Source organism: Bubalus kerabau, chromosome 1, assembly GCF_029407905.1.
Source record: "Bubalus kerabau isolate K-KA32 ecotype Philippines breed swamp buffalo chromosome 1, PCC_UOA_SB_1v2, whole genome shotgun sequence".
NCBI lineage: Eukaryota > Metazoa > Chordata > Mammalia > Artiodactyla > Bovidae > Bubalus > Bubalus kerabau.
Genome location: NC_073624.1, coordinates 74,939,578 through 74,952,656, shown reverse-complemented (window position 1 = coordinate 74,952,656; position 13,079 = coordinate 74,939,578). Strand labels below are relative to the sequence as shown.

Sequence of the window (13,079 nt, the reverse complement as noted above, 5' to 3'; positions counted from 1 at the left end):
GGGTTTTGTTTTTTTACCACTAGTGCCACATGGGAAATCCCTGATTTGAGGTAAATTACCTAAATTCTCTGAGTCAGTTTTCCTATCTATAAAATGGAAATAGGACAAGTACCTGGGTGATACCTCTCAGATACGAGTACCTGAGAGCTTTTGTGATAAATAATGAAATAATAGGTAAAGCGCTTAGCATAGAATCTCTGGCAAATAGTAAGCACTCAATAGAGGCTTCCCAGGTGGCTCAGCGGAAAAGATGACCTGAGTCAGGAAGTGCCTCTAGAGTAGGAAATGGCAACCCACTCTTAGTATTCTTGGCTGGAAAAATCCCATGGACAGAGGAGCCTGGCGGGCTATAGTCCACGTGGTCACAAAGAGTCGAACATGACTGAGTGACTGAGTACGCATGCACAAGCACTCAATAGATGGCAACTATTAGTATCATTATTATTGCTTTAAATCTTTACTAAATATTCAAATGCACATTTAATGTGATTTTTCATCTAATTTGTTTTAAACAGATTAATAATCATTTCTATGGGAATTTTCTTTCCTTTTTTGAGAGGAAAGTTGGATATAACCTATTACATAGTATCTGTAAGAAGGGTTTCTCTCATTGTACCATAAGTGTTGAGAGGTTTTACAAAGTAAGCTGCTCCAATTTAAACACTAGTTCCATGTAATGTAATGAAATCAGTTGTCACCAGAGGCTCTGCACATATGTTATTATGTCTTTGAGTAGTATAAGATAAATGGAAATTTTTTTTGCATTTTCTAAATTGGGTTCCTACTTTCATTACAAAGCCATAACATCATCAATCAATCAGAGAATAAATTATCTTGTGAATACACTATTTTAATAACAATGAAGTAAAAGTGATTTAAAGATTAACGTGTAGGATGTGTTTAAAAATGGAAAGAATTAAGTGGAGTAGTGAAAGACTACAGTAAAATAACTGTTATATTAAGATACTATTAAAGAAGAGAATTTGGCCTAAGCACATGCCTCCCAAACCAGACTGTGCATCAGATTCACCCTGGGGCTTGGCAGAAAACAGAAAGAAGCTGGACCTATGCAGGGGTGGAACCTGGGCATCTGCAGCTTTAAAAGACTTTGCAGATGATTCCCTTTTGTCAATGTCCAGTCTACCTTATCAGTATACACTGATCACATCATATAGGCCGCCATAATATCTGCCTTTGTCGGAACCGCCTTTGTAAACACAGCTTGATATTCACCATGATCAACAAACATGATCAGTTCAAGTGAGAACCAACACTTAGTTCAGTTAATCTTCCCTTTTGCTTTTCTCTTCTCTTCAGTTCAGTTCAGTCGCTCAGTCGTGTCCGACTCTTTGCGACCCCATGAATCACAGCACGCCAGGCCTCCCTGTCCACCACCAACTCCTATTACAGTTGTTTTCTATATGGAATTTTGGACCCTCTGCATCCTCAGACTTTCAGCTGTCCTGAGCATAAAATATACTATCTCCTCGGGGCTTCCCTGGAGGCTTGGTGGTAGAGAATCTGCCTGCCAATGCAGGAGACACGGGTTCAATCCCTTATCCAGGAGCGTGGGAGCCACAACTACCGAGCTATGCGCGGCACCTACTGAAGCCCACAATCTGTTGAGCCTGTGATCTGCAACAAGAGAAGCCAGCACACCCCAACTAGAGAGTAGCCCCCCACTTGCCGCAACTAGAGAAAAGCCTGTGCAGCAATGAAGACTGCATAGCCAAAAATAAATAAATAAATAAAATTATATATATAAAAGAAACTATCTCCTTGATTCAGTCCTCCAACATTCTCCCCTCTGCCCTCTAAAGTCAAGTTTCCCCTCCCTGCACCTCTTTCCTTCCGTCTTACTTTCACTGTACCAGTGGGGAAACTTGGTCTATTTAACACAGGCAGTTGCCCTCAACAGCCAGGAACCAATCCAGCCTTCCTTTTCTGCTGAGCCAACAATTCATGAAGTAGCCAGTCCATGCCTGGTCTCATTTCAGAATATGGTCCAGGCAGTCAGGGGCACAGCCCCCTGCACAATGAATTATAGCTAGAGTATGAAGGCGTAAACAGCTTACAGTTTCCCCCTGTGAGAGAAGAAATTTACAAAGGAACAATGGTTAGGCTACCTATAAAACAGAACCCTGACCTACAACGTGCATCAGCTAGCCCAGGAAGCTAATGTTCTATCTAGAGTAACCAGTCTGGGAGGTCAAACTACTATCGGTAGCAACTAGTCCAGGAAACCAAACAATAACCCTTACAGCAATTGGCCCCAAATGGCCAGGGCTTCATTAATAGCTGACAGCTTTCCTAATTTTTGCCCCTAATTCCAACTTACAGTCAACTGGAGAAAGCCAAATATGTACCCTTATCACACATACACACACAGAAGTCGCTCAGTCGTGTCCAACTCTTTGCGACCCCATGGATTATAGCCCACCAGGCTCCTCAGTCCATGGGATTTTCCAGGCATGAATACTGGAGTGGGTTCCCGTTTCCTTCTCCAGGGGACCTTCCTGACCCAGGGATCGAACCCGGGGCTCCCGCATTATAGGTAGACGCTTTACCATCTGAGCCACCAGGGAAGCCCTTCTCACACACAATGTCCCACTTCTAGTGGCCTGTGTGCAGCTTCCCCGTGCCAACAGCCTCCATTCGGGGCATACCTGAAGCCTTCTCTTGTTGAGCTATAGTTCTTCCACTTCTCTGCTTGCCTTTGCCTCTCGGTCAAATGCAAGTGATGGGGGCTGACTCCCTTGCTTTGAATAAATAGCCTTTGCTCGTTCTCATTTCGGTGGTCTTCATTGATTTCCACTCCTAGGAAAACAGGGCTATGTGTTTGAAATGGCTCACTGAATGGTTCTTTCATGGCAGAAGTGGCTGTACTTTAGGGAGGCTGTGAGATGCAGCTGAAAGAACACAGTAATATTTGTGACCCTGAGGAAGTCACAGAGGGAAGTTGTAGGTTATCAAACTCCAAGGTCTACGTGTCTTTTTTCTTTTTAATTTCAAATAGACCTTATTGTTTAGAGCAGTTTTAAATTTACAGAAAAATTCAGAAGAGAGTATAAAGAGTCCTCATACACTTAATCCTTTCTGTATGCTATGCTATCTAAGTCACTTCAGTCGTGTCCGACTCTGTGCGACCCCATAGACGGCAGCCCACCAGGCTCCCCCGTCCCTGGGATTCTCCAGGCAAGAACACTGGAGTGGGCTGCCATTTCCTTCTCCAATGCATGAAAGTGAAAAGTGAAAGTGAAGTCGCTCAGTTGTGTCCGACTCTTAGCGACCCCATGGACTGCAGCCTAACAGGCTCCTCCGTCCATGGGATTTTCCAGGCAAGAGTACTGGAGTGGGGTGCCATTGCCTTCTCCGATCCTTTCTGTAAACTCTGCTTCAAATTCTTGCTTTGCGCTTTCCGGCTTTGGACTTTTTACTTTGTTGGCTTGGACAAGTTACTTAACCAGCTTGCACCAGTTTCCTCAGTTGTTCAAACACTGATGATGATAGCACCTGCCTGACAAGGATATTGGAAGAGTTTATGAGACAACCCAGATAATGAATGAATATCTGAATTTCATGGGGAGGGAGAGAAAGAGAGAGGGGAGTAGGAGAGACAAGATTCAGCAACATTGAGCTGAACTTCCTGAAAAGGAGCGGTGGCCTGGGGCTGAGTACTAGCTGCCCCTTTTAGATGAGACATGTTCTTCCCTTGGGTTTCAAGTGGGTCTACACCAACCCACTTCCCTCATTTATGATACCTGCTCAGCCCTAACATTCTTTAACCACAGACTGAACTAATGACATTTTTCTCTTCCAAATTTGGTAACTCTAGGAAACCAAGGGATGCAAAAACTGCCATGCCATCATCCATTTCAAAAAGATATGGTGTGGGAGGGATCTTAACTCTCAAATGCATACTGGAAATGTCCATGGTCTCCAGAAACCAGAGTTTTCTGATTTTTTACTGCAGGGCTATAATATAAAATTATAGAGCTTATAATACCTAGAAAATCTTTATACAACTAGAAACTCAATAAGGCCACATTTCATAAAGTGTGACCATATTATTCATCAACAACAAATTAAACTTTCTTCCTCTTTTGTGTTCTATTTTGGGTAAGAATAATAGATAGCTATTTCAGAGAATTAAGGCTATACTGTTTTGACATATTTGTGTTTATTTTCAACTAATATTAAATGTGACATCATGCAATATCAAATCGAACCATAAACGCAGGTGTTTACAGATTTTTGTCTGAATTATTTCTGTTGATCACACTCAACACTTCCAATAGGCCATGGCTGAACTTTCCAAAGTCTGCATAAAATGGAGTCTTGGAGGCAACTTACTAAAGTCAAGAACCATTCTCTAACCTAAACCTTCATTCCACCAGATTGGGTAAATAAGAAAGGTACATTTAATTAAGAATACTGGAAGCCACGTTAATTACAAATAATTTTTTACTCTAGCATTTCACCTGAAATGTAATTAAGGGGAGTGCACTGAAAACAACACTTGATAAATATTTTAAAGGTATAAACACATCTTCATACGAAAATTATACCCTGGGGGTCACTTTACATGACAAGAGACATGTCACAGGCGTTTCTTTTTTAAAATATTCCGAACCAGGGAAGGCAGGAATCGTGGCGACTCATTAGATGGTTTCACGCGGGTGGCTGGTTTCCCCCACGGGCTCCGCTCATTTAATCTCACCCCAAGTTTTTGTGACGAAGGGGGAGCTCTGGGGTGGGTCTCGGGAGTATCTGCGTCCCTCCCAGGGCGAATGAGTAAAGGGCAAGTCCGTAAAAGAGCCTGGGAGGCCTCGCGGTCCCCGAGCACCCAGGGCCTGCCCGCTGCGCGGGCAGCACGTCTGATCGAGCGCGCGCGCCGCCGCCTTGCCGCCCCGCCGCCCCGCCTCGCCGCCCCGCCGCCCCGTCGCTCCCGCCGCGCTCACCGAGGCCGCGCCAGCCGAGGGCGCCGTCGCAGCTGTCCAGGACCGCGCAGAACTCGCCCAGCAACGCGGGCGGCAGGTCGAAGAGGAGAGTGTGAGACGAGAGCGCCCTGCGGGTTCCACCGCTCCCCGCCGCCCCCGCCGTCCAGGCCATGGCTGCGCTGCGGGGGACCAGGGACCGCGCCTGGGAGGGATGCGGAGCCCAGGGCTCTCCGCGGCCGCGCGGTGCCGTTACACAACCGCGGAAATCCTGCTAGCACGACGACGGTCAAGGAGGCCGCCCGCCCGGAGCCCGGGCCGCGCCGAGGGCGGGCCCCCCGTGACGCACAGCGCGGCTCCCCGGAGAGGCCCCAGCGGCCGCCCGGTCTGGTGAGCGGCTCACCAGGTCCCGGCTTCTCCCTTTCTGGTTGGCTTTCGGTTCCTCTGGCTTGGAGACGAGACTGAAGAGGCCAAGAAAAGAGGGAGGGGTGAGAAAGACCAGAAGCGCAGAACTGATGAAGAGTCCGCCATCCCCTCGACCTGGCCTGGATGGATGGGAGATGATCTGTACTTACATTTTACCAAGTTTTGTCTTTTGATCCTCTTCTTTGAGGAAACACTTGGAAAAACCCGGAAAAATTGAAAGAGGAAAATAATCACTCATAGCCCCACTCTGCTGAGGACAACCAACCACTCTTAACGTTTGGCACATTTTCCTCCGACCTTTTACCAAAGTTAGATAAATGGGCATGTCTGAAATGATTATTGGAAAAGACGAACTTGGATAAAGACAACAGAAAAACAAAAGAGAGAACGAAGTGGGATAAAATTGTGGCCGTCTTCTTCATGAAGTTGTCCATTCTCCAAACTATTTGGTTTTACTACAGTCTTTTGTCCATGGATTTTCCTGATGAAATATTGTTCGACCACTTTTTCCTTCCTCAAAATGCTTCGCAGAATTTTCCTCTAGCTTTCAACAAGGAGTTTAAGTAAAATCGCATATTGTTCTGAAGTCTTCTACCATGTTTGTTATAATATCCCACCGCAGGCATGATATGAATGCTGTGCTTAGTCGCTCAGTCCTGTCCCACTCTTTGCGACCCTACGGACTTGATACGAATGCTGCTGCCAAAAAAAAAAAAAAAAGAGCATGGAACATTGGAACATGGTGAGAAAAATCCCAGCCTGAAGGACTGAAGAGTGGACGATGGCCATTGAAAATTTTGTTCTTGTTGTTTAGTCGCTAAGTCGTGTCCGATTCTCTGCGACCCCATGAACTGTAGCCCGCCAGTCTCCTCTGTCCATTGGATTTCCCAGGCAAGAATACTGGAGTGGGTCGCAATGTCCTTCTTCAGGCGATCTTCCCTGCACTGGCCAAGAATTTCTTTACCACTGAACCTCCACGGAAGCCGCCATTGAAAAAGATCAGCATCTGTTTGCAACCTTTCTGATTTGGTATCTTTGGGAATGACGCCCTCTAGGGGTCAACAGTGATAATGCACCATCGTTTGGTAGCTGCCTCAATTTCAAAGTCGTCCTCAGCTGAAGTATTTCACAAAATATACTTGAAAATTGGTTATTTATATATATATATATATATATATATATATATATATATCGTTTGGGCAAGGGTTTCTGTACCCCCTTTTCCAATGTTCAAATGGCTAAAGTTTTCCTGTCAATCTGCACACATTTAAGAAGCCCTATATTCCTCGAAGGGACTACCTGAATAAGCTTAGCTACAGTGGCCAGTAGAGGCGGTCAAGTATCTAGTAGTTCTTGAATTGATGGAACCGAAGAGGCAAATTCAAATACGCCAAGGAGCCAGGAATTTGCTGTGGCTCAGTGAAGCAGTCTGCGAGGCCTGCTTAGCTGGAGCGTCTGATTTACAGAAAATCAAGAACTGTACGTGAAAGCGGGATTATGGGAAATCGATATAGATTATGTGAAATATCTTTTATTTTCAGTATTGGCAGTTAGTATCAGACCATGCTCCTTCCCTATTCCTTAAAACTGCCTTTGACTTTTGAATTTTATTTCATCAGGTTGTATGACTACTATTCTTTGCTGTTGCTATGATCCACTGCTCTCCCCCACCTCAATTTCTCCTCCTCTTTTTTCAACTAGATAGCTCCTGCTTACTGTAGTTTTTTTCCCATGCTAATTTCTGCTTAATCCTTGGTGATTTAAAATATATGCAGAATAGATGATAATCTCTAGTACCCTGGACTCTCAGTTCCTTGATATGTCTTCTCCATCAGTAATTTTCTCCTTCACTCTTTTTCAGCCACTTACTCATCCCCAGAACTTGTTGTTATCAATAACTGCACTGTGTCTGTAAATTCTACTTTAAAAATCTGTTCTCTGATTACATCTCCTATCCTGTAGTACTCTGACCCCAACAATCCCTACCCTCACCAGAATACCAAATCCAATATCTTGCCACCTCTTCTCTGGCCCAACCCTCTTGATGTTCTCACCTTTCTCTTTATCCATAAAGTTCACGCTCAATTATTATAGTCCCTCCCTTGCACATGATCTCTCTACTCTTGCTCCCCTGTCACTTTGTTGAACTCCCTTGGCAAATCTACCATCCGGATTGAATCCAATTTTCCAATTTGGGGTTCTACCCATACACCTGATGGAAAAGACAATGGCACCCCACTCCAGTACTCTTGGCTGGAAAATCCCACGGACGGAGGAGCCTGGTAGGCTGCAGTCCATGGAGTCGCTAAGAGTCGGACACGACTGAGCAACTTCACTTTCACTTTTCACTTTCCTGCATTGGAGAAGGAAATGGCAACCCACTCCAGTGTTCTTGCCTGGAGAATCCCAGGGACAGGGGAGCCTGGTGGGCTGCTGTCTATGGGGTTCTCACAGAGTCGGACACGACTGAAGCGACTTAGCAGCAGCAGCAGCATACACCTGAATGTAGCTGGAAGGGGGAGGGGCAATAAAAACCTTATTCAGTTCAGTTCAATCACTCGGTCGTGTCTGACTCTTTGTGACCATAAATCGCAGCACGCCAGGCCTCCCTGTCCATCACCAACTCCCAGAGTTTACTCAAACTCACGTCCATCGAGTCGGTGATGCCATCCAGCCATCTTATCCTCTGTCGTCCCCTTTTCCTCCTGCCCCCAATCCCTCCCAGCATCAGAGTCTTTTCCAATGAGTCAACTCTTCACATGAGTTCTATTAGTTGGACACAATTTAAAATCAAAGCCTTGGCCCTCATGTGGGTTCTTTATGCTGCCAGGCAGTCACATCTGTGCTTTTATTTTACTCTTATGAACTCCTTGGCAACCAGTTTATGCCATCTCTCTTCTCAATCCCATCACCTTCTCTCCCATCCTCATGCTCATCTAATGAGCTTGAGAGCACTGATGCATCAGGAGAAAACTTCTGCAGAAGCAGAATCTCATTACCACATACCTACCTACCTACCAGCATCTGTGGCAATATATACTCCCCTCTCCCCAACCATTTTCATGGATTAATTATCTAGGCTCCTAAATCTAATCCCTTCACTTGGGCAATAGATCCTATCTTCTCTCCTGTACTCCTAGGCAATAAAGACAGCTGTTCTCATGATCTACAAAATCAGCAATTTCTCACTGTTTACTGGATCAGCTCTGTGCTTGTGCTTAGTTGCTCAGTCATGTCCAACTCTGTGCGACCCTATGGACTATAGCCTGCCAAGCTCCTCTGTCTGTGGGGATTTTCCAGGCAAGAGTCCTGGAGTGGCTTGCCATGCCCTCCTTCAGAGGGTCTTCCCAACCCAGGAATCAAACCCAGATCTCCTGCATTGCAGGTGGATTCTTTACCTTCTGAGCCACCAGGGAAGCCCAAGAATACTGGAGTGGGTAGCCTATCCCTTCTTCAGAGGATCTTCCTGACCCAGGAATTAAAACAGGATCTCCTGCATTGCAGGCATATTCTTTATCAGCTGAGCTACCAGGGAAGCCCTATCCATTGTTTATATGTACCACAACTTCTTTATCCATTGTGTATATATATATGTACCAATTCTTTATTGATTCATCTGTTGATGGACATCTTGGTTGCTTCCATGTTCTCTTAACTCTTAATGTCAGACCATCCAGGGCTCAGTCCATATTTCTCTGTATTGACACCCACTCCCTTGGTGAGCTCAGCCAGTTCAGAGGCTTTAAATACCAACTGTCTACCCAGGTCTGCCAAATGTACTTGTTTAGCCTAGACTTCTCTCTTGAACTTCAGGCTCAGGTCCAAAACTGAACCCTCGATCATGCCTCCTGAACCTGCCTTTCGATACTGTTCCTCATCTAGATTACACCATCCTTCCAGTTGCTTGAACCAAAAACTATAGAATCATCCTTGGCTCCTTTGTTTCTTCATAGCTCATGTTCAGTCCACCAGCAGATCCTGTTGACTCAATTCAGAATATATATTTTTTCCACTTTCACAACTGCCACCTGGTTTGAGCCATCGTGATGTCTTGTCCAGATCACTGTAGTTGTCTCCTAACTAAAAGTAGTTTTCACTATTGCTTCCTGCAGGCTTTCCTCAACACTGCAGCCAGCCTGATCCTTTTAAATCAAATCTGATTATGTCTCTCCTCTCTTCAGAAGCCAACAATGGCTTCTAATTTCAGTGAGAAGTCAGATTCTTCCTATGAGCTACATTCTCTCTCCCACTCCCCCTCCACCCTGTTACCCTGTGATCATGTGTCCTTGTTCATTCTACATAGCCACACTGATTCCTGGCTGGTCCTTGAACACAGCAGGCAGAACCCTACATTAGAGCCCTTTGTACTTGCTATTCTCTTGCCTGGTATACTCTTCCCATATTCTTCCGGTCTACCCTGACCTCCGTATTTAAAATTGCTTTGGTCCTTGTACTCAGATTTAGGCTGGCATGTGACTGGAACTGGCAACAATTTATGGCTTGGGGGACCGAAATCTCATTCAGATCTCTCTCTCTCGACCTCTCTCGATCTGAAATAAGAACAGGTGGCAGCTCTGGCTGCCTCTGGAACCATTTTGCAACCACACAGAGATAGAGTGACGTCAGTCCTAGGGATGATCTGGTGAGAGAATGACCTTAATAAGGTCATTAACCAGCTCATTTGTTCTATGCCTGGAGAATGTCCTGCTCATGGATTTATATGACATAAATTCCCTTATTAGATCACTTTTTACACCAGGGACCTTGTCATTTGCAACTAAATGTATCCTAATTGATTCACTGAACAGACATTTGGTAATGCTCCCTGATTTTGCTGAAGGCCTGTAAAACCTCTAACCTCTATGCAAAACTGGAGCTCAAATGGACATATGCAGCTATATCTGTGGAATGTGAGACGAGCATGAAACTGGATTGCAGAGAGACACAACTGAGCCCCTGAGAGAAAGTGAATGTTAGTGGAGAATGATTCTGGCAGTGGGGGTGGAAGTATGTGAAGTCCTAGACGTGCATGTGACGTCCAGGCAGACCCAGACCCACCGCCAGCATGCATGCTTTCTAGTGAAGAGAGGGCTGTGGTGAAACCTCTCAACTGCTTCACACTGTGACCTAGCCCTTCGCCATAGAATGCTCTCCAACTCCACCCTCTCCCTCAAGTTTTGGACATTAGAAGAAAGTGTTTCCACTGCAGCTGGAGGTAAGAGAGTAATGAACTGCAAAGATGAACAGACAGAGATGCTAAGGGAAACCCTGAAGGCCAGAGTGACAGTGGCACAGATACATGGTGTTATCAGTGGTGAAGCCCCAGGTGAGCACAGGCATCAAAACCTCAGAAATCTAAAAACAGGTGAGAGAGAAAGTAAGTGAGGCAGATAGCAGCGCTTCATATGTGTGAGACAACTACCTTGGCGACAGCTATTTGCTCAGTATCTCTAGGGCTGAATGTTCAAAGGACACCCAGCCTTGTGGGTTATGGGGGATTTTCCGGTTTCAGAACTTTAAGACAAAGATCACTAATCTGTCCCACGTTTGAGCTTCATCCCATCCCTGAGCCTTATCCTAGAAGGTCATAGGTGCCCCAGGGTTCAGGAATAGGGTAAAGATCAGTAATGGGGTGGAAATGTTTGTAGTGCACATTAACTTGATAATTTTAAAAAGCGGAAGTTCAGTGGTTTCTTGGGCTTTCATCAAAATGACCTTGTGAAAATAACATGCAATAATTATTCCCCCAGGTTTCTTTTTCTCTCTCTCTCTGTATTTTTAAAGAACATTAGGCTTACATTGTCATGTAACTCAGCCTTTTCAAAAAGTATCAAAACATTTTTCTAAAAATCTATTATTTCACAACATGATATACACTAAAATTTTAACAATTATCCTTTTTAGGATTGATAGAAAGGATTTGGGGGATTTTATTCTCTTACATTGTGTTTCCAGACTTACTAAAGTTGGCAGGTATTATTTCTGTAATTAGAAGACCCTCAACTATAGAAAATAATTTCTTCCAGCACTTAAAAAAATATTTATTTGTTTATTTATTTGGCTGCACTGGGTCTTAGTTGTGGTATGAGTAATCTTTAGTTGCAGCATATGGGATTTAGTTCCCTGACCAGGGACCAAAGTCAGACCACCTGCATTGGAAGTGCAGAGTCTTAGCCACTGAACCCACGAAGCGAAGTCCCTCTTCCAACACTTTTATGATTCATCCTGTTTGACTATTTCAATAAAAATAATTTTCATAGTAGTTTTCATCCCAGAATATATTTCTGTAATAACTTTTTCCTAGTCACTACTGACTTCTAAAAGTCTGACTTTTATAACTGAATAATTTTCAGTCAAGGGATTTTCATGATAATTTCAATATTAGCTAATGTTCTATTTCTGAAACATTTATTTATCCTTAGAAGAACCTCAAACGTGAAAAAAATCTGAGGTCATGGCAAAATTTTTTCACTTGCAGTAAAATATCTGCTCAGATTGTCTGCAATTTGAGACTAGAAAAGGGCTTAGAGATCCTAACCCAACTCCTGCACTTTGCAGATGGTACAACAGCTGCTGGGTGTAAGAACCCTGGAAGCTATTTGTTGGAAAAATCCCCACCCCCCTCCCCAGCCTCATTTGAGATTTCCAAAATTTCCTTGTCAAGTTACAGCATAAATCTTGTTTATTTTTCCCACTCTAGGAGTTGGCTCCCTTTTCCTCACTGTCCCCTCAGTGAATCCCTTTATGAAGTCTGTTTGAGCTGGCATTTAGTACCACAGACTGTGTCACTTAAATAACAGAAATTTTATTTTCTCACAGCTACACAGGCTACAAGTTCAAGATCAAGGTGTCCGAGAGGTTCAGTTTCTGGTAAGAGAGCTCCTCCTGGCTTATAGATAGCCTTTGCTGGGCTCTTGCTTATACACAGAGAGGAAGAGGAAAAGGGAGAGAGATGACATTCTGGTGTCACTTCTTAGAAAGCCACTAATCTATCTGATCAGGGCCCCACCCTATATGACTGTTAGTATAACTGGGCCATCTTGGGCCTGTTCAGTTCCTCCTGTCCTTCCTCTGACCCTACCTAGGGCTGTACTGTGTAGTGAATCTCTTTTCTGCCATCAAGAGTTTTGTAGTTAATAGATATTGTTTAGTGATCATTAGGTCCAGATGGCCTCTATGCTGTTAGTCTCCAAACAATGATGAGGACTGTTGCTGACTTATTTTCTGTGCCCACAAGGCTAGTTACCTGTTTATAAATCTTGATTTATGAGTTCACGTGCTGTTTCCAAGCATCTACCCCCGTGCCCTATAAAACTGTCTCAATGGCCTCTCAGCTGTGTGGAGTGCAGCTTTGAATACTTTCAGATTGTTGTCCAACTGATCCCACCTTGTGGGTGAGTTACCCTGTAATAAACATCCATCAACTGTATGAAGCTGCCTGACTCACTTTTCAGTCTCAAGATGCCTTCTCAGCTCAGTGGATACTTTTCATCTCCTCCATTCTCCAACACACCTAAGACCTCATTTAAGCTTAATTACTTCCTCAGAAACTCCTTCTCTGGACTCAGCCAAACTGGGGGTTTAGTCTTCAACATATAAATTGGGGTAGGGGGAGTGACACAGACTTCAGTTCATAATAAACTCTCTATACATAAATTCACGTAAGAAATGACATCATGTCACCCAGGTTCCAGAGTACACATCCTAACAACACTT

General features: G+C 44.3%; 1 protein-coding gene across 1 annotated transcript in view; it reads right to left on the bottom strand.

The window, feature by feature from the left end:
• The window catches only part of IRAK3 (interleukin 1 receptor associated kinase 3), a 63,282-nt gene extending 57,993 nt beyond the window's left edge, over positions 1-5,289 (bottom strand). The window contains exon 1 of the mRNA XM_055579791.1: positions 4,962-5,289. Coding sequence (XP_055435766.1) covers positions 4,962-5,112 — 151 coding nt within the window. The 5' untranslated portion in view covers positions 5,113-5,289. The remainder of the gene's footprint in view (positions 1-4,961) is intronic.
• Positions 5,290-13,079: the final 7,790 nt, after the last annotated feature.